The sequence below is a fragment of the Coloeus monedula genome, assembly GCF_965178545.1.
Source record: "Coloeus monedula genome assembly, chromosome: 22".
Taxonomy (NCBI): Eukaryota; Metazoa; Chordata; class Aves; order Passeriformes; family Corvidae; genus Coloeus; species Coloeus monedula.
In genome coordinates this window covers 6,620,357-6,644,689 of record NC_138802.1, presented here as the reverse complement: position 1 = coordinate 6,644,689, position 24,333 = coordinate 6,620,357, and the positions used below count along the sequence as shown (strand labels likewise).

Below are 24,333 nucleotides of genomic sequence, written 5' to 3'. Positions count from 1 at the left end.
CTGTTCCCGTTCCTGTCCCTGTTCCTATGCATTCCCGTTCCCGTTCCCGTTCCCGTCCCTGTTCCTATGCATTCCCATCCCCGTTCCCGTTCCTGTCCCTGTTCCTATGCATTCCCGTCCCCGTTCCCGTTCCCGTCCCTGTTCCTATGCATTCCCGTCCCCGTTCCCGTTCCCGTCCCTGTTCCTATGCATTCCCGTCCCCGTTCCCATTCCCGTCCCTGTTCCTATGCATTCCCATCCCCGTTCCCGTTCCTGTCCCTGTTCCTATGCATTCCCGTCCCCGTTCCCGTTCCCGTCCCTGTTCCTATGCATTCCCGTCCCCGTTCCCGTTCCCGTCCCTGTTCCTATGCATTCCCGTCCCCGTTCCCGTTCCTGTCCCTGTTCCTATGCATTCCCGTCCCCGTTCCCGTTCCCGTCCCTGTTCCTATGCATTCCCGTCCCCGTTCCCGTTCCCGTCCCTGTTCCTATGCATTCCCGTCCCCGTTCCCATTCCCGTCCCTGTTCCTATGCATTCCCGTTCCCGTTCCCGTTCCCGTTCCCGTTCCCGTTCCCGTTCCCGCGCGCGCCGGGGGGCGGGGCGGGGCGTCGCGCGCGCCCGGAAGTGCCGCGGTCGCCACGGCAACGGCGTCGTGCGGCGGGCGCGGGGCAGGTGAGGGCCGGCGGGGCCGGTGCGGGACCGGGACCGGGGCCGGGGCCGGGAGAAGGACCGGGGCCGGGGGAGGGACCGGGGTCTGGCTCCGGGTCTGTGCAGCCGCGCTCGAGGGCCGGGCTCTGCCGGCGGGGCTGCGCTGCTGCCGTGGGGCCCGGCTGTGGCCCCGGCCAGGCTGTGGCACTGAGGGCTCTGCCTGGGGCTGTGCCAGCCCTCACAGGACAAGGAGCAGCGGGCAGGGACTGATGTCCAGGAAGTTCCACCCGAACATAAGGAAGAACTTCTTTAAACACCTGGAATGCATTGCCCAGAGAGGGTGTGGAGTGTCCCTCACTGGAGATGTTCCGGACCCATCGGCAGAATCCTGTGTGCTGTGCTCTGGGCTGACCCTGCTGGAGCAGGGAGGTGGCCCCAGATGAGCTGCCATTGTCCCTTCCAGCCTGACCCAGCCTGTGATCCCGTGCTGTAGGTCGGGGGTGGGAAGTGCCCACCTCCCAGGCCCTGGGGTCACCGTTTTGGGGGCATCTCCGTGGCTGCGGTTCCCCATCCCACCCCTCAGCAGACCCCGTGTTTTCAGCCTCTCCTCTCTCACACCGTGCTGGGGCGGTACAGACACTCGTGGAGGGTCTCACCAGGGCTTTGCCAGGTTGGTTGGTTGGTTGGGGGTTTGTTCTTGGAAGTGGCAGCGTCACTGGGGATATTTGTAGGTGCTCCCGTGTGCTTGGGAGTTCTCCCTCAGCGTGTTGTTGCCTTGGAGTTCATTTGTTAGCGGCAGTAAAGGGAAGGCACAGCCCCCGTCCCTCCCACAGGCTCCGGGGAAACTGGGGTGGGTCACCTGGGCGAGTGTCCCTGTCCAGCTCCGCTGGAGGCTCGGGACGGGCAGGTCTGTCAGCTGCGGCTGGGCAGGGTGTGCTGGGACTCTGCCTTGGCCGTGCTGAGCTGGAGGAGAAATCAGGTGTTAGGTAACAAACACATTGCTGGCAAAGCGCCACAGGGGCTGTTCCCTCTGTTAGTTTGATTTAGAATAGAACCCCAGAAGGGGTTGGGTTCGAAGGGAGCCTAAAGCCCATCTTGTTCCATCCCCTGCCATGGGCAGGGTCTCCTTCCACTCTCTCAGGCTGCTCCAAGCCCCATCCAGCCTGGCCTTGGACACTGCCAGGGATCCAGGGACAGGCACAACTTCTCTGGGCACCCTGTGCCAGGGCCTCCCCAACCTCACAGGTTTCCTTCCCAATATCCCATCTAACCCTGCCCTCTGTCATTGGAAAGCCATTCCCCTTTGTCCTGGCACTCCAAGCCCTTGGAAAAAGTCTCTGTCCATCTTTCCTGTCAGCTGCCTTCAGGTACTGGAAGGCCACAGTTAGGTCATCCTGGAGCCTTCTCTCTCCGGGCTGAACAATCCCAGTTCTCTCAACCTTTCCTCCCAGCAGAGCTGCTTCATCCCTCTGATCATCCTGGTGCCTCCTCTGGACTCTCTCCAGCAGCTCCATGTCCTTCCCTTGCTGGGGACTCTTGATCTGGAGGCAGCTCTGTAGGTCGTTCTCCCAGAGCTGCTCTTCATCCCTTCTCCACCCAGGTGTGCCTGGGATTGGCCCAACCAGGCTGTAAGGTTTTGCCCTTGGCTTTGCTGACCTCGGTGAGGTTTGCATTAACCCGCTCACTGCTGGGGTGACAAACAGCAGCTGAGTGTGACTGTGTCATTTCTGGAGAATGCCAAGCAATCCAAGGTGACTTTTTTTTCCCCCCCTCAGTAAATGCTGCCATGAAACCCACAGGAACAGAAGATGAGGTTCCCTGTGGCACTTCTCCAAAGTGTTGTTGTGAGTTTGTGACCCCATGGCTGGGCTGCCTGTCCTGGCATAGCCGAGTGCTCCGAGCACAGCTTCCTTTGGGGAACATGCAGCAGATCGTGGCTTCCTCCTCAGTGGAGGTTCTATCACAGAACCACGGAATATTCTGAGCTGGAAAGGGCCCACAAGGATCATCCAGTCCAGCTCCTGGCCCTGCCCAGACACCCCAACAGCCCCACCCTGGGCATCCCTGGCAGCGCTGCCCAAACGCTCCTGGAGCTCTGGCAGCCTCGGGGCTGTGCCCATTCCCTGGGGAGCCTGGGCAGTGCCCAGCACCCTCTGGGGGAAGAACCTTTCCTGAGATCCAACCTAAACCCCCCTGACAGGGCTCCTGCCATTCCCTCAGGTAAATCATTCACTGTTAAGCAGCTTTTGGTCACAGGAGAGTCAGAACAGGTTTCTGTGTATTGAGTCAGGGTTTTTCAATCTCGGTGGTCTTGAGATCTCTCTAAAATATGAAGTGTAGTCAGTCTTATCCGAAAATCCACAATGGGAACTGAATCTGCCACTGCAGGAACAGTGGAAAGGCCAGAGCTGTGCTCGGAGCTTCACTCATCTCCCGTTTGCACTGAGTTTCCAGCTTCAGAAGAAAAGAATTGTTCTTTCCATCAAAGGAAAGAACATTCAGTGGCTAAGGGCGCAACCTCCCAAAGCTCTGGGTCAACTTTCCACAGTTCCTGCCAAACCCAGTCCCTACAAATAACACATCTCCCACCCTCTGTGACTCAGCCCTTACTGCACCACAGGGTTGCTGCGTGCCCACGCCGTGATACCCCAGATTTATTCTATTATGACCTGACACGCAGCACAAGGTGGGAGTCACAGGGAGATTGAACTTTCTAGAGTCTTCCTGGCCAGTTCCTGTAACTTTTCCCTCTGCTCCCGGCCCGCAGGTGCGATGGCCACAGCGGCTTTCCTGGACTCGGCACCAGCTCAGCTCTGCTTCCCTCTGGGCACAGCCACTCTGCCGTGGGCCAGCGCTGTCACCATGCACGTCACCAGGCCCAAATCTGCCAAGGGACAGAGGCGAAGCATGGGCCACCCTCAGGGCATGGAAGCCTGTCCGTGCCACGTGCCGGCAGCCTCTCCTCGGGAATTAGTGAACAGCCGGAGAGCATCACTCACAAAACCGGCGTTCCCACCCAGCCAGGTGTCTCCTGAGAAAATCCCAAAGCTCCTGCAGCAAGTGCCTTTGAAGACCTCCTCGTCCCTGAACAAGTACCGGGTGCTCCCCTCCATCGTCCGGAAGGGCGCAGGGAGCGACGCCGTGGAAGCGCTGGCTGAACGGACCAACCGGCTGGAAGTGAGTGAGGGGCAGGAGGACGCTCCAGAAGGCATCAAGACTCTTCCTGGAGAACAGGGATCTGCCAGCACACTGTCAGGAAGTGACATTCCCACGGAGGGGAGCTCACACATGCACTGTGCCCCCGAGCAGTGGGGACAGCAAGCGAGGCAGGAGAGCCCTTGGATGCCCCCTGCAAGCCTGGAAGAGCCGCACGTGCTGCTCGCTGTGCGGTCTCCCTCTGGGCAGAGGTTTGAGCACCACTTCAAACCCTCTGATAGTCTCCAGACAGTCCTTGCTGTGGCAGGACAGAAATTGTTGGCCAGCTACCAACACTGCAGTGTTGAAACCATGGAGGTGCCCCGGAGGAGCTTCTCTGACCTTACAAAGTCCCTTCAGGAATGTGGGATCCTCCAGAAGTCCGTGCTGTGCATCCGACAGGATGAGCAGCACGATGCAGCAGATCTTTAGGCACACAGAGATGCCTTGGGTTGTTCTGCCCAGTGGGGTGCATTGCTGCTTCCAAAAAACTGAGAGTCTGATGCTTCTTGTGCCTACTTCTTTATCTTCCATCTCCCACAAAATCCCTGTGAAGCAGAGTTATGGCTATGTCTTGAAATAGTATTTCAGATGCATAAACCTGATTGATACAGAGCAGCTTGAGTCAAAGTGCCATCACAAATTTCTGCCTCAGCACCACCAACCTTCAGCCTTTTTGGTTTGTTGAAGTTGCTGATGTTCTTTGAAAACTCAAGTTTCCAAGGCCTTTCCCCTTGTCCTTTTCTATATTTTGGGAAGGTACCACTTCTCTGAATGCAGAAGCACCATTTGGGAAAGTAGAAACAGAACTGGTTTTGCTACAGGACCACCTTCACTAGCTTCTCATTATCCTAAACATCTTCTCAAGAGACTGAAAAGGCGATCAAACCCCAAAACCATCTGGAAATAACAGTAATGACACATTAATGGGTTATTGTGAAGTATTAAATTGCAACAGTGATCGTAAAATACCTGTGAGGGCTCAGGTCTTTCTGGGTAACCTCAGTCCAGCTCTTAACTGTGACTAAATCATCTTTTTAAGAACAAGTAATTATTATTTTGGCTGTCTTGAGGAGCAGCAGGATTTTCTCCGTAGCTTTCCTTCTCTTATTCGGCTCATGTGATCCGTAGGTAAGAACAGATGGATCGTTAAGGGATGTTACAGATAATTCCATTTAACACCTCTACACTGAAGCGAGTTAGTCCGAGAAGCAAGTGCTGCTTTGGGAGTTTTTAAGTAAGGTATTAATGGGATTTGACTGGGAACTGGCTCAAGGAGTAAGCCATCTTTTACTAAACCATCATTAAAAGGCTGGTTGGGTGCCTTGGCAGGTTTAGGCAAACACAGTGTGCTGGTGCTAAAACAAGATGTATCTCCTAGTTTCTAATGGCATTTCAAAGGCAGTAATTTTTAATCTCCTTAAAGTATGAACCACTTGCCACACAGATGAGTGAGTTTAAATGTTTTGAGACAAACCCAATTTATTTTGAAGCTCAGCGTAACTTGCCAAACCAACTCAGCGCAGGAGCAGAAAGCTGATGCTGGCACTGGCTACGTGTGGAACCTGATGCTAAATCAGTGCTGAGGGTCCAGCAGCTTTGTAAAGGCAGTGCCTGATGGAACAGTGGTACCTGCTGCTGTCGGTGATGGGAATCGCTCAGCAGCAGTCCCAGATATCGAAACACATGGACGCCTTCAGCAGAGCCACAAAGTATTTCATTGGAGAAGGGACCATTTTCCATGTTCCTTTAGTGTTAGGTAGTTAATTCCCTTTCTCTGCCTGTTGTCTGCACTGTGTTACTCCTACGTTTCAGAGTGTTTCCATCCTGTGTTAAATAAAACCTTTTAGGCTGAAACTTGAACGTCAGATGATTTACGTGAGCTGAGGTTTATCCATCACACCTGCTCTTAAGAAACCTTTAATTCGATGGCAAATGCTCAGGGGCTGCCCAAATCAGCCTTTGGATGGTCAGCTGCCCTCCACACCATCTTCCTGTTTGTATCTGCATCCTGTGCTGGATCCAAGATTGGAGCCAAGGAGGAAGCACTCTGGATCAGAGACAAGCTGGGGACCACCAGGCAGGTGTGAGAGCACAGGGGCTCTGAGCAAGAACAGAAGAGTCAGACAATTCAATAACTTGGCTCACAGTGGACTTCTCCTGCTGGAGGATGTTCCTCCTGGATATCTAAGATAAAGCTGGATGAGTTTGGTTCTAATCACCTCACTAAGCCTACAGCATCTCCAAAGATGGGCAAAAAGTATCAAGTCTTGATCTAGGCAAGCACAGCACAGGGAAAACACCTCTTTTCTCCCTCAGTTCTCCTCCTCTTCCCTTCACAACTGTTCTGGGAAGATTTTAGCAGCAACTCTGCCAAGTCCAGAACAAGAAGCACAGGGGGGAAGAACAACATTTATCTGACCTCATTATTGTGTGGCATCATTTAACGGCCTTCTTTGTGGGAATCTTTTAAGAATTTCAGCATTAAAATTCAGTCTGTTACAGGATGAGAAGGTCATAAATACAAAACTTACCAGGACTTTTGGCTGGGAACGTCCTTACCTGAGGCTTTTTAAAAACACCAACAAAGTATTCAAGCAAGAAGTCAGCACAGGGATTGTTCAGTATGTGTTCTTTAATTCCAATTAAAAGTACATTAGAAACAGCACACAGGACCAGCAGCAGCTTCCATGACAATTCAACCCAATACTCTGCTGTCACCAGGTCATTCAGCTGTACTAGGAAAGTAGGTGATTAAATCAAGTCTTCCACTCCACACGAAAGCACTCACTCACCTGCCACTTTAAATAGGATTCCAACAGAATAAAAATAGATACACCCCAGAATACAAAAAGTTTAATTTTAAGCTGTTTTTTTTTTTTCTTCACTAAAGCCTTTATACAAATTGATAAAAGGGTGCACATTTCCTAAAATTTTAGGTACATTTTAAATGAGCCTTTTTTTACTTGGTAAAAGGATCCATGTTCCTGTCTTTGAACAGAATATGATGGCCAAAATTGCAAAGAAAACAATTCAGTTTAAATTTACAATTTATACATTTGTTTTGACATGATTCCCACACTGAGTAGCAGGCCCATGGCTGCTCACGCATGTCCCATTTCCCCCCAACAAAGAGCTGTGCACCCAAGTTCTGGTTCAGGAGCCTCCTTCTCCTGGAGACTGGGCTGGGGGAGCAGCCCACAGCTTCCAGCTGTGTGCACCAGAGTGGTTCCAACACACAGGAGGTGTCATCCTTCCTTCTCCAGGAGTTGTGAATCCTTCCTTTTCCATGGAACACCCTGGGACAGGGTTGCACTATGGAGCACTTCCCACCTGCAATTTGGCTGAGCAATTTAACTCAAAACTCTGGTACTGAAACATACTGTAACAGGTAAATTCAGTGTTTTAAGGGTAAATTCTTTTGGTCAATCCAGGCTATCATGATTTTTTTTTTTGTTCTTTTATTCCTGTATCTGATGGGTGAAGCCCAACAGCTCTGTACATTATCCATGCTGAGCTTCACAGCACGGTGCATTTAATCACATGGTGAATTTAATTCACAGAGGTGAATTTAATCAGACAGTTCATTAGTACAGTTCCTTTCATACTGCCCCTCCCACCCCCCCCCACCCACACCGTAGCCAGGTTAAACACTTGGGATGAACTTCTGTAGTGTCACCACCACCCAGGTCACAGAGAGCGGCCATCCCAACAAATCCAGGACAAAGGAAAAGAAAATACTGCCCAGCAAAAGCAACACGGCACCTGTGTCTGCGAGGAGGAGCTACTGGAGACATCCTCAGGACAATTTACGGAAGGAAAAGCAGGACAAATCCATCAGGAAGCCAGAAATGAGTCTTAAAGAGCTCAGGGGAGCGCCAAAGAGAATGACATCCTAATTTGTACAAGTTGAGTACTTAGCCAAAACCCAGCTGCCTTGTTTGCGGCTTTTGTTTTGGTTTTTTTTCCTTTCCTAATGTCCATTATATGTTCAGCTGTTGAATTGAAACTGACCAGGTTAATGCTGCACATTATTCACATTATTCCAATTAAAGGCAAGAATGTTTTTTTTTTCTTTTAAAATTTTAGATAATTCCCTATTGCCTCTCTTTTGGCAAGTGTATTTCTCAGAATTCCAAAGATCATCCCATTTTAAGGCTAAACTAAGAAATGTTAAAAGCTTCTGTAAACATTTCCTCTTTCTCCCCATAGTTGCACAATTTGAAGTCCAACTGCAATTTTGAAAATGAGGTAATTTTTGTGTACTCATATCTTGAAGAGTCCTTTTCGGGACGAGCCGAGAGGCTGTGCCAATCCAAACGCTGATCCAATTGTAGTGGGAGAGCTTCCACAGCAGGGCACACACCAGTTCCAGCAGCTATTTCAGTTATTTATCTTCTCAATTTCATCCAAGTCGTCAGTATCCAATTTGTTTATCTTTTTGTCTGGGGAAGAAGAGAAATAAGTCAGATTTTGTAACACTGAGCAGAGAAGGGAACACTGCTCTCCCCAGCTGGACGTCAGTTCTGCTTTATCAGGGAATGTTCAGTCAGGTTTTAAAAACACAAATTAAAACTGTTTCCTTTTAGCAAAGGCCCCTCTGGGTACTCCAGTGTTACCCACCCCTGGAACATCCACTTCCAAGGACTACCCAGGCAGCCAGCAAACACAGCCTGATTTATTCTGCTCCTGTCACAGGCAGCAGGTCACAATCCCAAGTGACACTACACCAAACACACCTGCTGTGCTCCTCTGCCACCCGCTTAAGGCTCCACAAACACCCCTCAGCCCTGCTCAGCATCCACCGAGTCCAATTCTGCAGCAATTCAGCAGCTTAGAGAAAGAAGAAAGCCTGAGGGTACGTACTGAAATGTTCCTGGATTCTGTTGAGAATGTTCATGCTGTGCTTGCTGTCCACCATGTTAATGGCCAGCCCTCGCTTGCCAAAGCGGCCGGTGCGGCCGATCCGGTGCAGGTAGGTCTCGTTATCTGGATTTCCATCCTTGTCCACAGGAAGGTCAAAATTGATAACAACAGAGACCTGCTCTACATCGATCCCTGACAAAAAGAAAGCATCGGGTTACACAACTTCACTTAAATCCTTTTAGCGTAGGAACAGCCTCCTCAGACTCTGAAATGGAGCTTTTCCACAATATTCCTACAGGGTACTTGGAAATAAAACCTGTCGAGCTGTTAGAGAATCCCACTGAAACAGCCAAAGGCACTTAGGTATTTTGGAAACACTCTTCCTCTGCAAAGCTCTAAAGACCACTTGTTTTTTCCAAGTAGGATCCTGTCTTAACTGTCTAGGATGTCAAATTACACCACAAATTCCTACTGGGACAGTGAACTGGATTTTGCTGTTTTCAGTTTTCCGTACTTGGGCACCTGCTCACTGCAAACCCTGAAGGTCAGCTAGGGCAAGGCAGGCTTGGTGCCAGATTCTCACAGGATGGACTTGTCCATCTCAAGCAGCAGGAAACCAACAAGGAATCCTGTGTTTGTCCACAGGCACACAGTGTAAGGACACCAATTTCTCCCAACTGGAACCCCTGAGGAGGCGAATTCTCCCTCCAAGCTGGCCAGGGGTGTGTGTTATCTTAGGGAGTGCTGCTTCCAGCCCTCCCCTGGCCCTGGTCTGCTGTGTCCTACCTCTGGCACAGACGTTTGTGGTCACCAGCACCTTCTCCTTGCCCTCTCGGAAGCGCTCGATCACGGCAGCTCTCTGCTCCACCATCATCTCCCCGCTGAGCAATGCCACCTGATGGCCCTCCCTGGACAGCTCTGCCGCCAGCCACCCCGCTGTCTTCCGAGTCTGGAACACATGTAGATACAAAAATGCTGCTAGCAAGGATTTTCTTGCTATTTTCCAAGTCTGTGAGAGACTCTTCTCTCTCACAGAAGAGGTAGCAGAGTTATGTAAACAACCAAACCACCTGCAACCTTGAAAAATCTTGTTTATAGTACAGTAGAAAAATATTTTGACAATGGATGTCTTAGGATTTTAGCCAATCACCCCAAGGGGTGGCTGATCCTTTGTCCAATTAGACTATGAAGAAAAAAGTATAAAAGAGTTTGTAAAATAATTAAATAAATCAATCTTGCTGCACAATTCCTGCCTGCTGGATGTTCTCTCCTCCTCCTCCCTATGGCTGTGGGACACGGTGATATACCCTAGGGCCCAGGCCTGCGGTAATAAACACACAGCCAGCCCCACATTTGGGAGGGGGTTTTAATGCTGGAAAGCAGCAATAAACCTCTCTGGGGGCCCACTGGAAGCTCAGTGGCTGCTCAGTTTTTGTCCCCGTTACAAACTGTATCAGAAGGAGGACAATACACCTCTGCCACCACAGGAGCCCTTGATTAATAAAGGACATGTTTTCTTCGTGCTCTGCTCCTTTGATTTCACCCTGCTGGAGACTGACATTACACATGTACACTGAAAACTCCTGAAAATTGTCACAAAACCACAACTACTCATCTTGGAAAACGGCAGGGTCAGACCTGAACGTAGCTGTGAAATCCCACAGAGGCTCTGCACAGCCTTGCATTAAACAGTTCCCAATTACGATACAGTTTTTTGAGCTCCAATTATGTCGTGACACAGCCTAAAAGCAAACTGCTGCAGCAGATTCCAAACACTTTCATCCTGTCTGTCTCACTTTGCCTGGCTGTTCTGTGCTGTCAGCACTGATTTTTCCCTAAAAGTTATTATGGTGGCTTCCAGAAAAAGAAAACAAAGTCAGTGTGATTCACAGTGAGATCCCAGAGGTGTATCCTCAATTACCTGAGGGAAATGGAGTCCCAGGAACAGCTCTGTATCAGCTACAGAAGCAAAAGACTTCCCAATCCCTCATTCTGCCCTATTTCCACCCATTTTCCAACCCCACTTTTTTTTTCAGTAGTTCAGAGTTTTGGAAAAATGTGCATTACTCTGATCTTTTGCTTCAGAGGACTTCAGGGATAACAGTGACCATTCAGGAACACAAAAGTCCAATGCTGCCTCCTGGATGGACAAACCCAGAGAATCAAACCAGCCAGCGCTAACATGGCTTTCAGGATTTCAATCCAAGACGGAGCCAGAGAAGCCACAAAGGGCAATTTTGTTCTCACTTTCTGGCTTGGTTTTGGCACTAGCAGACACAGAGGGGGTCACTAGGACTGATGTTCCCTGGAAGCACTCACGTGGCAGAAGATCATGGCCTGGGCGATGGTGATGGCGCCGTAGATGTTACAGAGGGCCCGGAACTTCTCATCTCTGTTATTGCACAGAACGTAATACTGCTTGATGGTGTCCAGGGTCTCCTCCTCGCGCTTCAGTTTGATAATGTTTGGGTCAGGAACAACTTTTTGAGCAAACTTCCACACAGAATCCTCAAAAGTAGCTGAGAACAGGAGCATCTGGCAGTCCCTGGGAAGCATTCTGAAAGAAAGGGAAATAGGGAGGGTTCTCACACAACACTGTCATCTCCCAGCATGATGGAATTCATGCTACGGGCAAAGGAGAACCATAATCCTGGAACCAGTTATTTCAGTGGCTGGAAAGACTAATACCAATCTTACCCACCCAGGATCGCTCCCTCATGGACCACAGGCATCCACATTTGCCTTCTTAAAAAGAAATAAACCCTACTCCAGGGACAGGATTTTTATTCTGTAAGGAAATGAAACTGCTTGTCATCCCCTCACATTGTGCCTCTATTAACCACCAGGACTAGAGCTGATCTGTCATTTAAATCTTGTTGCTTCATCGGTGAGGACACAGGTCCCGAGTGCAGCCCCGCCGTCCCTGTGGCACCGGTCCGTACCTCTGGATGCGGATGCTCTGGTCCTGGTGGCCCTGGGTCGCGATCATCACATCCGCCTCATCCAGCACAAACACCTTGATCTTCTTGGGATCGATGAATTTCAGTTTGGAACACCAGTCCAGCACGGTGCCGGGTGTGCCGATTACGATCTGCTCCGAGATCTTCTGCCCCCTCTCCACTGCCGAGACAGAAGGAAGGGCTGCTCTAGGGTGGCTGTGCAGGCAGGGACATGCTCTGGCCCTCTCTGACCCAGCTATTTCACCACCTGGCTGTTCTGGTGCACCTGAGGAGTCTCATTCTCTCATTCCTGTTTGCAATGTTTCCCCTTACTCACATTTGTTGCCTCGGACAGCGTACGCAAGTTTCAGCTCCGGGTAGAAGTTTCCCATCTGTTCAATCACTTTCCCTGTTTGAAGTGCCAGCTCGTATGTTGGGGAAAGGCACAAACACTGGAGAAACAGAAGGATAATGAGTGAGATGATCAACATCCAGGACAACACTATCATACCTGCTTTTTAAAATCCTTGTTGAAGTTTTCTTCAAGATGAACAGGCAAGTGGCTGAACAGTTTCTCAACCATTCCATGAGGAAATTGGATTTAAAAAGTCCCTTCTGGGCATTGTCGGCTCTGTTGTCACAGTTAACCTCTTCCACCCCAAACCCACTTATCCAACCCCCTTCAGGCTGCACTATTTCTCTGATTTAAGTCCTCCCAGAAAGATTTAACTCCTCACAGAGCAACGGCATCCTGTGTGATGCATGGGAAGGACTGACAGGAACAAGCTTTAAGCACAATCCACATCTTTTGCACTGAAGGCATTTTGATAAACCCCCAAACCTCCATTCCCTTTAAAGAGTTTAAAGAAATAACGCCATGGCCCCATCAAGCCATGAATTTACATCTGAAGGCCTCCCAGCAGCTCAGGCTCTTCACTAGATGGCACTGCACCACCACGGAACGCCCCGAACCAGCCACATCCCACAAACTTTACCTGTGGATACTTGTTCCCAGGCTCAACCCTGCTGAGCATGGCCAGGACGAAGGCAGCTGTCTTGCCAGTACCGGACTGCGACTGTGCGATGAGGTTCTGCGGGCTGGGGGCACAGCAGGCACACCTCAGAGGGTGAAGCACCACGGTGGCATTTGAATCCTGTCACATTTACCCCTGCTCTGGATCCATGGCCAACTTGACCAGCTATGCTCCATGGGGCAGGAATTACCTCCTGCCCAACGCTCCCCTTCAGCGTGTCTCAATTATGAAGATTTGGAAGCAGAACTGTGGTTATCTCTCAGTATTTCCCATTTCAGTCTTCCCCAGCGTCTCAGTATCGCACACATTCCAGCTCAGGGTTGTGGAGAGGAAACCCAGCACCTCAGCTACTCCCACCAACCTGGGATTTCTGAGCTATTTCCTATTATTTCTTCCCAAACTAATGAGGAAAATGGGAATGCCCTCCCAAACAGCACAGCACTGCATGTTCAGTACCAGCCCTAGGAAAAGGATGAATCCAGGGCTGTTGACACACAGTTAATAACCACAGAAACACCGTGGCATGGGAACCCTTTCTCCATACCCCAAGAGTTTCTCCATCACCCTCCTCCCACCCAAAATTCAGGAGCAGCACACTGAACCTTTCAAATCCTTCTATTCTGGTAGGGAGTAGGAAGAATGTGTACGTACGGTTCAGCAAGCATCATGGGCAGGGCATTCTCTTGGATCTTAGATGGTCTGTTGAAGCCCATGGCATAGACTCCTTGCAGGAGCTGTGGTTTCCTGAAAAGAGAATTTTTTATATTGAGACCTATTAAAGTCCATTTAGTTTTCATTTGTGTAAAAAAAATGTGAGAAAAACCCTTGAGAAGATGGCCTAGAGCTGTCCCTGCTACAATCCCACCTGTGAAACAACTATGGTCAGCATCTGGAAGCACAAGTGACAGCAGAAGTTTGGACAGGAAGCTTTGGAAAATCCCCTGGATTTAGTAAGTCAGCCTGCCTGTCCCAGGTCGAGGGCAAAGCCTGTGTCTAAGGCCAGCACTGCTTGTTCAAAGCAGCTTTTCAGACAATCCAGGAATCCCAGAGCAGAAAGCATTAATCCTGTCCTTTAGGCCAATCCCATTTCCTCAGCCATACCTAAGCTTGGTGCCAAAATTATCACTCCTCGATGACTCAAACACAGGACAAAGTGATCTCAGTATGTGAGGAACAGGATGAAGGGATCATGAGATCATTGCAAGGACTTCAGGAAGTCATGTGGATTCTGTAATACAACTGAGCGAAGCTGGCTCAGGTAAATGCTCAGGTAAATTAGCTCAGTTTGCTGTGACTACACCTTGTGATCCGTGGGTGCAAGCCAGCCCTCACACCCAGAACTGCATGGTGACACTGCTGGCCAGCAAACTCTCATCTACTGCTTTCTCTTGAGGGAGCTTTCTACTCTCAGCAGACACTTGTGTAGACAAGGAGACCCCAGAACAACCGAAATCCAGGTTATGGTGCTGGAAACTCTCAGCTGATGACCCCCGAGTGCTCCCTGGAGGCTGGGAGTGCTCTCAGAAGGGCTCTCCTTTCAAAGCAGGTTACAGGTCTCCTGCCTGCATTTCCCACTGCAGTAACTTCCTATTCAGCCCAATGGGCTTTTGCAAAAATCCTGTATTACTTTCCAACGATGGCTGGAACAAAAGCTCTTTGAAAACGTAACCTTGTGCTGCTCCAAGCAAGGACACACAAAGCCCAACTCTGCACCAGTTGCCAAGGATACCCCGAGTCATAACAAAATGAAGACTCAATTAGGCTGGCTGTCCCTGTCATTAACTCCCTGGGATTGTTTGCCTTTCGAAACACAGGAATTAGTCTAACAGGCACTGCAGGACCTCAGCTTCTTTTTGTAGACGTTCAACCACTAACACCAACAAAGCAAAACATCCTGACATTTCAGAGGGAGAATGCTCCTTAGCTCCCATTTCCCTGTAGAGCTTGTAGAGCAACAAACCTGAGATCAATGTGAGCACAACAGTCCCAACAGGACACACTCTTCAAAATATATCCATCTGTCATGCCTTAAATATACTTATCATCACTTGAAAGCTGCACTGGTAAAGGTTTCCAGTGGGAAAGAAGTCAGAAAAGACTGGTCTCTCCAGTACATAAATCCAGTATTGCTGGAAAAGATAAGCTTTTCCCTTTGTGCTGTCACTGCTGTTGTTTCAGATGGAAACCCCCACCAGGCACCCAGATAAACCAACTCTCCTTGCATTTAAATAATACAAATGATACTCATTTATTAATGACACCTTGGCAGTAACCTGAAACACAAACCCATGTACTTTTGAGTGGTGTCTCCTATGCAACCAGGGAATTTTTCAGGACGTGAGGAAAGGTTCCAACTACCTGATGGGCTCCAAACTCACACCTGCTCTGGTAGTTTTAGTAGAACTGCTCTTCCAGAGTTTACTAATAAGGCTGCCCACAACAAACTGAAAAATACAGTTATAAGGGAGCCTATTTAATGTATCTGATCCCAGGATTTAACAGCTCCACGCAGAGAAGGTTCTGCCTCATCCCAGCAGGCACTTACAGGCGCAGCTCCTCGAAAGACTTGACGGAGTAGAGGGGTGATGTGGGGTCCCTCTGCAGCACCTCCACCTGATTTGTGGTGTCAACCAGGTTACTGCGGATCAGCTTGTTCAGTAAGGACTGGGCAGCTCTGTCCTCTAGGAAAGGAGGTGGAAAACATAAATCCATCAGTCACAGCCTGCTCCAGGTCTTGCTCCCACTGAACTCCTGAGCCAGTTAAAAGGGACAAAATCCGTCCAAATACTGAAATTCTTCATTAGAGTGTAATGGCTTGAAGAGCCCAAACTTCCTGGATGAGACATCAAGAGATCCCAGAGATTCCCCCTTTTAATACCCAGGAAGACAAACCAAATGAGCACTGTTCTAAGGGGGCCTTTAACAGATCCAGATTTCTGCTTATTTAAGATTATTTTAGCTTTAGCATCTACCTGGGACAGTGTAAGGCCACCTCGAGCCTCACTCTGACATGTGGGCACACACCTCTTAGGGTTTTATTTTTAAGGAAATTTTGAGGATAAATGGTACTTTAAAAGATTCCAGAGCTGAAACACAAGGGCTGAGGATAAGGGAGATCCAAACAAGGTTAAACTGCTGCACTCTGGGGTTTTGCTACTAGATCTGCTCCCTAAAACCACCTTCTGAAAGATTTTGAGCCGTTACCCACCTCTGAACAGCCACTGCATAAACGCAACTTGTTGGTTGCTACAGCAATCCCAGCTCCAGGTTATCCAATTGCTCCTGTATCCAGTCCTGCCTTGAGGATACTGCTATCCCCTTATTTCTCTCCACTCTAATCCAGGAGTCTCCCAAGTTATTACAGGACACAATGCCTTTAAAAGTATTATGGAGGAAGGACATGTCTTACAATTAAGTCCTTGGGGCAGGATACAAGATCAGCGGTCCTGAGACATAAGGCAGACTTACTTTAAGCATATATTAAATCAATATAATCACAATTAATAATTATATTAAATTCATTTCCTTGCCAAAGCTTTTTTCAGGAAGGCACTTACCCTTCTCCTCATCCTCCGTCTTCTCCACATTGTCATCTGCCTTGACAACGGCACCTGAATTGGAACAGTTTTGGGGGGCACAGGTGAGGTCAGGCCTCAGGGACAGCCCACACCCCCAGAGCTTTGGAATACCGTGGGAAAAGCTACAAAACAGCTCATTTTCCTGAGGAGAACTGCCCTGCTCCATTGCTGTGCAGAGGAAACCCAGGCTCCAAGTGGAGTTTAGCAACCCCACCAATGGATTCTGCTCACACAGCTCCCTGAAGACACCACAATATTTAGTCTGTGCTGCTGCTTAGTCTCAGCTCTTCTGGAATTTCATGATTTATCAGGAATTTACTTTGTCAGCAGCGCTCTGAACTCCACAGGGGGAACATTCCACCCTTTCCAACTTTTCCAACCCCATCTGAGCAGCTGGAACTCACCATTGGCATCTGGTTTGGTTTTTTCATCCTTCAGGTGTAAAGTGCTCAGCTAGAAATGAGGAAAAACACAAGATCAGAGAAATTCAAAGGCTCCCTATATTCTAATTCCAGCCAGGAAAACCTAAGCTTTGGATTTATAAAGTACTGCACAAACCCTGCTCAGCTGGAAGGGATGAAGACACAAGAGGAACTTGATTTCAAGAGTTTTAATACAACTATTTCTAAGCAAGAGTTTTAACACAAATACAAGTTTTTATAAGCTGTAAGAACAACACAGAGAAGGGCTTGTTTTCTATCCTATAGCCTCCATTCCCTAATAGTTCTGCTGATGGAAAATGGGAGAAAATCAGCATTCCAGGATGCAAACGGGATCCATGCACAGTCCTGGCCAGCACAAGCTGCCCCAGGATGAGTTTGTTTCACCACCTGAGATGTACAGGGAGAGCAACCCCGAGGGTCTTCCCCATATCCAGGGGCCCAGTAAGGGTTCTGTGCCCAAGCACAGTGGTTGAGCAGCTCAGAAAAAATAGAAAAAAATTCTTTTGAGACACAGAGTTGCATCTTTTCATTAAAGAAATACGACAGAAATTTTTTTGGATGCTGGAAGACAGAGCTGAGGCTGGGTGAGTGCCTGAAGCGGTGCAGTGTCTGGATGGAGAGTGAGGGGGACGGCAGGGACGTCTCTGCCCTTTGGATATGCAATAAATGGATGAAGGCGAAGAAACTGAAAAAATAATGGTAAGTAAAAAAAAAATTAAATGGGGTTTTTGCTTATAAAAGAAGAGCCCAAGCCCAGGGACAACTCGATACCCCGGGCCCTCCCCATCCCCACGGCAGAAAACGGGGCGAAAAAGGGTTTCCCCGATCGCTGTTTCCTGTGAGGAGGCGGCGGGGGCCGCGCGGCCCGGGGGACCCCGAGCCGCTGGACCGGGCCGGGCCGGGCCGGGCCCTCCCGAGCCCCCGCGGGCCCCGGCGCGAACTCACCGACTCGGCCGCCGCCTCCTGCTCGTCCACGGCCAGGGCCCACGAGTCGGTGGCCATGGCCGGCCCGGGGTGGCCGCAGCAGCCGCGATGGCGCCGGGCGGGAGCGGCGCCTGCGCGCCCGCGGCACCGCCCCGCCACCGCCCGGACCCGCGAACCGCGGCCGCGCACCGGCGTTCCGGGGGCAGCGCGTTCCGGGGGCGACGGAGAGAGGGGATGGGGGGGCTGAGGGGTGAGATCGGGGGTGTCTGAGGTGGGGGGGAGGTGGACACGGTGTGGGGTGAGCCCTGTGTGAGGCCGTGAGCCCTGTGTGGGGCTGTGAGCCCTGTGTGGGGTGAGGCTGTGAGCCCTGTGTGCTCTGTGGGGCTGTGAGCACTCTGTGGCGTGCGGCTGGGCAATCAGGTCCCCTCTATGTTGAGGGGGCCTGCAGTTGGGGCCCTGGTACCCTGAATGCTGTGGGGCATTCTGAGATCAGACCCCAGTATGATGTGGGGGTCTGGGGGTCAGCCTGTGTCTCACAGGATGTGGGGCTCAGTCCCCTGTGTGACCTGGGCCTCCCTGGGGGTCAGGCCCCCCATATTGTGTGGGGCTGGGGCTGTGCCCCCTGGCTGGCTCGGAGCTGGGGTCAGGCCCTGCCGTGCTGTCTGGTGTGGGGTCTGCCCCCCTGTTTGGTGTGAGGCTGGAGCTCCTGTTTCCCATGGAATGGAGTCCCTGTGGGAGCTAGGGCTGGGGGAAGATCACGCAGACACATTTGTGAGGGAACTGCAGCTCTGTGTCTGGAACAGGGATGGAGGTGAAAACAAGGTTGTAGGATGAGTCATGGAGGTGTAGAAGTGGCAGGAGCTGAAGAATCATTTCTGTCCTGTCTCCTGCTGTAGGGCAGGAACCAGCTTAGGCCTGGTATCAAACCTGTTCTTTAAAGGTCCTGGAATAAAGAGGAGTAAAAGGGAAAGTAGAAATCAAAGAAGTGTGGGAAGAGCCTGTGGGATTTCCCTGCTGGGCTGCTGTTCCTTTCCTTGAGCCTTCTTTTAAAGAGCAGCCCTCGAGGGTCTGAATTTGTGTTTTTATTCCATGCAGCAGAACCAGTAAAATGGCCAAGCCTGCAGGCATCAGCCACAAGTTCCCAAACCAAGGATTATTTCCCTATGTCAGTATTCCCCCTCCCCTTTAACAGAGACACTTAATTTGTTCCCATTGCCTAAAACTTCCATCTGAGCTGTTATTTCTTTCTGTGCTGAGAAATCGTATCCCAGGCAGGGCTGGACCCTTCACTTTTGCTCTTCACACCAACTGTGGGTGGTTTTTTTCCTTAAAACTAAACCCTGTCATTATCAAATATTATCATCTGATGCTTTTCCATCTAATTCAGTTTCCTGCTTGGAAGTGGCAGCCCCGTGTCCCCCAATCTGCCAGGATCCCTCCCCAGCCCCACACCTGAACTTTGGGTCTGGCAGCTTTATTTGTGGAAGTGACATCATGGCTTTTTTTTCCATGGCAACAGGAGGATGCTGAACACGGGAGCTGAACGCGAGGAGATTTTCAATGGGAACAGAGCAGGCAGCCAAAGGCAAGTCTGAGACATTAATTAGTTAATTAGGGTAAAAATAAAGATGAATGTGGGAAGTCCCAGAGGCTGACAGGCTTGTGCTTCCCAAATTAGTGTTTTCTTGCAGACACACCTCCTGTAAACATATTTAATTGGGATTAGTCCCATTTTAGAGAGGGGAAACCAGAGGCACTGAACAGAAGACAACCGTGGTCAGGTAACACTGGCTGGGGGCAGATCCTTCCAATTCCTCCTTTCTGCTCCTTGACCTTGGCTGCAATAATTCCTTGGGATTTTCAGGAAGGACTTTCCTCCTCAGTCTCTGGAGCACGGATGGGCTCCTGTGGGTTTCCTGCGGGTTCTGTGCAGGGTCCTTGATTTCGCTGGAGACTCTGCTGTCATATAATTACATATTTATTCATTTAAACATGAGATAAGTATTCAGACAAATTTAAATAAATGCTTAATTCACCTCACCAGCGGACTTTGGCTGTGTTGGAACGAGCTCTCACAATGGTGGAGGTTGGATGATGGAATTTCATTGGAATTATCTGCGGTCCTTACACACCACCCAGGCCAGAGTCTTCCTTGCTCACACACAAACCTGCTGCCAGGAGGAAGAAGAGGAAGAAGAAAAGGAGGAGAAGAAAGAGGAGGAGGCAGTCCCTGCCCAGCCCTGTGTCATCACGATCTCCCAGAAGGGTGATTATTTGTTTCTTCAGAGCATTCCAGGCTGAGGAAAATGGCATTTACATACAGAGCACGCATGGAGATCATGGGGAGTGCCCGTTGCTGTCCATCCAGCAGGAGATTTGGTTCAGTATTGGTTTTCTTCCTGTTCTTTTTTCAGTTTTGAGCGTGTCTGAATCTCCCAACACAAGAGCACCGCACTTGCACACTCAAGTGAGCCGGATAATGAGCCTGGAAAGCCTGTCCTGTGCTTGGCCAGTCCCAGAATCCACCCAGGCATGAACCAGGACTGGAAATACTCCTCTGTGGTGGTTAGAGGTGCTGCTGTTGCCTAGCCCCAGAGGGGTAAAGCCACAAGCTTAGTGATGGCACTTAGGTGACCTCAAATGCTATTTTTAGCTTGTCCCTTCCTCAGTTTTGCCTCATTTATACCCATCCACTTCCCCAGTGCTGCTCCCTGGGAGGGGCTGGCCCTTGTGGATGGTGGGGTGTCATGGGCAAAGCCAACCTGGAGAAGATGAGGAGGAACAAACACCAGCTGAAGGCCCCTGTGAGCTGTTTTGGGCAGCACTTTTGAACACCTCATTGATGCCCGTGGGGATGCAGCTTCACCATCGGCACTAAATATTAATTCCCCCAAAACAACTCGGTGTGTGTCCTCCTGAGGTCTCACACTTGCCTCATCCACCGTGTCAGATGCTGCTTTATCTTCTAAACAAATACCCCGCTGCTACCACATTTGTTGGTTTGAATCCCAGGATTTCTCCTGACATATGTTATTTTCTTCCTAGAAGCCACAAGTGGTAAACAAACATTTACAGGCGCTGGGAACACAGGACATGGGTTTCTCGGCGGCTGACTTATTTGTCTAGCAAGAACCATAAATTCTGGAGGTTCAGGGCTGAAGTCAGCCCTGGGGGCTGGGCTTAGGAAAAAATTCTTGAACAGGCATTTGTTTGTGGAGTTTCTTGCCATCTCCTCTAAAGCACATTGTTCTTGGGGAACAAGATGGGTCATTGGGGATGCCACATGTCTAGTGATCCCGATCCTACAGCGTGGATGTGTCCTTGGAGAGCAGGGGGAGAAGGAGAAGCTTTACCCTCTATATCTCTGACCCAGGCTCCCTGTCCAGCTCTGCTTTGGGATAATGTCCAAGTCTGTGCCGCTCCAGCTGCCTCAGCTTTCCCTTTCTACAAGTTGTTTTTCTGGGTTTAAGTTGCTCAGGGCAGGGACTGTATCCCACCAAGGACATCCCTCAGTGACAGCATTGCTCCCGTGGGGAGGGTCCTTCTAGACCCCCATGGATAGGGGCTGTGGTTGAGGGGCTTTGGGTGTTCCTGGGAAGGGGAGAGTGGTTGAGCTGAGATGGGAATGGGGACAACAGCAAGGGTGGAAGAGAGATCCAGCCTAGGGGTGCAGAGGAGGCCAGTGAGGGGTGACGCATCCTGATTTTGGGAGGCTTTAGGGTACTTTCCCTCTTTTAAAAGAGGAAGGGGATGACAAGAGGTGAATGCGGTGGGTTCTTCCCCTCCCGGCAGCTGCTGCGGAAAATCCCGGGGAGACAAGTCGTGGGGATGGGTAAGGGGAGTTCACAGCCTGTTTTTTCCACCAGCCTGCCCAGCTCGGGGGCATCTCCTCCGCCTGGGTGGGCTTCGCCCCTCGCCCTTTCCCTCCCCTGCAGCCCCCGGGCGCAGGAGGGGAGCGAGGGGAGGAGGAACCGCCAGAGTGTTCGGGGGGATCGTCATGGTTACCTCCTTGGCAAAACAAATGGCTCCACTGAGTGATGATGATGATGGTGATGGTCACCCAGACAGCTCCGGACACTTTGAGACAGCGGTGGGGGGCGAGAGACCCACCCTGGGGATCCAGAAGCCCCCCCTCCCAGGGGAGCCAGACACCCTCCCGGCTCCGGGCAGAGCCTCCCCGCCGGGGCACATGTTGCTGCAGCCGGTTCGGTAAGACCCTTCCTCGCCCCGCAGGGACCCCCCGGATCCCCCGGTTTCCCCCGCCCCGCTGCCCGCTGGGGAGGGTCCGTAGGGGTGATGCCACCGGTTGCTGAGGTGGCTGGTGGTGCAGCGCTCCCCCACCCCAAGCCCCGGCGCTTGCTCCTCTCCCTCTCTCCCTCCCTTTCCCTCTCTCCTCATTTCCCTCTCTCCCTGTCTTCCAGAGACAAAAGCGCTCCGCAGCTGTGCCTGTCGCCTTCGGGATTCCTCCTGCCCCCCCAGCCCAGCCGCAGAGGGGCTGGAAGAGTGGGTGAAGTTGCTCCAACCCCCCCATCCCCTTCTTCCTTCTCTTCCTCCTCTCTCCCAGGAAAGGTAAGAAAAGCAGTGGCTGCTCTCCAGTTGCTCCTGCACCTTTTTAGCTCTGCAGGGGTGGGTGTGAGGGGTGTGTGTGTGTGTCACTTTCCAAGGCTGTGCACGATCCCAGCACAAAGCCGCTCACTGAAGAGATCCCTGTCATAATATTTCTGCAGGCACAAGCCCACACTCAGCAAGCTGCTGCTTCCCAGCCTTGCCTTTTCCCAGCTGGATGGTGAGTCCTGGAACATCCCATCCCTCCCCAAAAATTGTACAGACATTAGTAGTGCCTGTGTCTGTCTCCGTGCAGGCAGAGGACAGGGATGGATATGGGGATGATGCTGGGGGTGACGGGCTGTTGCTGTCCTGGGCAGCCAAGGGGGATAACCCGTGTGTGGACACACTGTTCGGGGAAGGAGGAGTGACCTTGGCAGGTTGAGGGGGGCTGATCCCCCCGGTAAGGGTCAAAACATTGAGACCTGGCTGGAATCCACCATAGTGGCTGGGGCAGGGCAGGAAAGGGGTGGATGGAGGAGGGCTGTGCTGCTCCTGGGGACCCTGTGTGTCTCCTTGGATCCAGATGCATCCCAAGCAGGAACCAGGCTGCAGGTTTAGCCCAGCTGAGGGGTGTCTGGCCAACACCCCCTCTCTGGCTCAGCCCAGGGATCTTCCCCCGGCTGTGAGCCTGGTGAGGTGGGGGTTAACTAACCCCTGTGTCAGAAACGTGTGATTAACAGCTCTAGGAAGGGACTTGGGACATGAATCCAGGTCCTTGAGACCCAACTCTGGGGCCAGCCTGGTGGTCCAAGAGCTGCCAGGGGTGTGGCTGACAGTCCCCAAAATCTGTCTGCCAGGGCTGTCACGTCCCAGCCTGGCACTGTGTCACCTTGGGGAGGGGGACCTGGTTGCTTCCCCTGGGCTCTGGCAGGAGCAGCTGCTTCCCAGTCTTTTCCCAGTCTCCCTGTCTGAGGCCTCAGCGTGCCCTTGAAGCCAGCAGTCCTTGTCACTGCTGTGGCAGTGGGGGGCCATGTTGTCACCCTTTGGGGGGCCTACAGTGGCTGTTTTCCTGGTTTTCCATCAAGTGGGATACTCCGCTTGCAGTTTGAGGCAAGGGGAGGCTGGAGATGGGAGAACAGTTCCTGTAGCTTTTCCTGAGAGTATCCCACAGGTCTGCCATGGTGGATCCATGGCTCTTCCAGGTAGGACAGTGCTATGTGTGCTCTTTCAAACCCCATTTCCTCCTGTTGCTTCCTAGAGATATTCTGGGGGTTGATCCCAGTTTCCTGGCCAGGTTTGAGCCTCGTGCTTTGGGAGAAAGCAGCTGGAGGGGTCCTGCACGTCTTAGTCATGACCTGCAGTGATGTGGGTCAGGTAGGTGAAGTCAGGGGTCCCTCAGCAGCATGCCCACATCTGCTCCCTGAGCCCTGCTGCCCCTGAAAACCAGGGAGAATTCCCAAGTGTGACTCTACTTGAGAGCCCTGAAAGTTTGGGAAGCGCAAGGCTTCTCCTGTCTTGGATTTGCAAGCAGGGGGGAGTTTGCTTCCCCGTGGTGATTGCCCAGGAATGCTGATGGAAGGCTGTGGAGCAACAGGCATCCTTGGCCAGGTCTGTCCACCTGTACATCTCCACAGGGCGCTCCGGCTGTCGTCATCCCGGCGAGCCACTGGATGTCAGTGTTGATTGAGACAGACGACGTGGAAGGAATATTTTACCCAGCTGCAGAAAACCTGGCGTCCTCTGAGCAGTCGGGATGTGCCCCAGGTCTAGATCTCCAAGGGAACCTGTTTGTGGCCGGTCAGGGGTTACAGCAGGGCGGGGCAGCGATTCAGCAGCCCAAAAATGCGTCTGACACAAGGTGTGGCACCAGGGCTGGGCTTCACGCGGCTGCCTTCCTGTCCTGGCGGGCTGAAACAGCCGAGCTGCCCCCGGTATCTGCCCTTCAGGCAGCAGGGCCGGGTGGGGCTGGGTCGGGTTTTATCCCAGCTCCTGGTCTGGCTCTCCCTGTCCTGTTGTCGGCTGCGGATGCCACAGATCCTGTGGTGTGGTACAGCTGGGACCCCAGCCCGCTCCTGGGAGTCGGGTCCTGCCGGAAGCCAGGCTGTGTGCTCACAGTTTTGCTCTGTTTTCCTATTCAGTGCACCAAAATAGACCTCAGAGGAGCATTATTCTGCCCCTGTC

The 24,333-nt window shown here is 51.4% G+C and overlaps 2 protein-coding genes across 3 annotated transcripts; one reads left to right on the top strand and one right to left on the bottom strand.

Annotated features, from left to right (window-relative positions):
* Nucleotides 1-3,397: 3,397 nt before the first annotated feature.
* Nucleotides 3,398-4,252, top strand: UBXN10 (UBX domain protein 10; the record flags this gene model as incomplete). The annotated part of the gene is made up of 1 exon (XM_082295879.1): nt 3,398-4,252. One exon carries the CDS (start codon nt 3,398-3,400, stop codon nt 4,250-4,252), a length of 855 nt encoding a protein of 284 aa, XP_082152005.1.
* A 2,185-nt stretch (nt 4,253-6,437) lies between these two features.
* LOC309581310 (ATP-dependent RNA helicase DDX19B) lies at nt 6,438-17,752 on the bottom strand. 2 transcript variants are annotated; one of them, XM_082295855.1, is made up of 12 exons: nt 17,626-17,752; nt 16,642-16,690; nt 16,217-16,270; nt 15,205-15,340; nt 13,311-13,403; nt 12,621-12,723; nt 11,963-12,077; nt 11,629-11,806; nt 11,006-11,243; nt 9,473-9,635; nt 8,687-8,878; nt 6,438-8,265 (listed from the first exon to the last, which is right to left on the bottom strand). In XM_082295855.1, exons 1-12 carry the CDS (start codon nt 17,680-17,682, stop codon nt 8,204-8,206), a joined length of 1,440 nt encoding a protein of 479 aa, XP_082151981.1. In that variant the 5' UTR covers nt 17,683-17,752; the 3' UTR covers nt 6,438-8,203. The 2 variants fall into 2 exon arrangements, with proteins under 2 accessions (XP_082151981.1, XP_082151982.1); XM_082295856.1 differs by lacking the exon at nt 17,626-17,752 and adding an exon at nt 15,868-16,033 and having other exon boundaries at nt 16,642-16,677.
* Nucleotides 17,753-24,333: the final 6,581 nt, after the last annotated feature.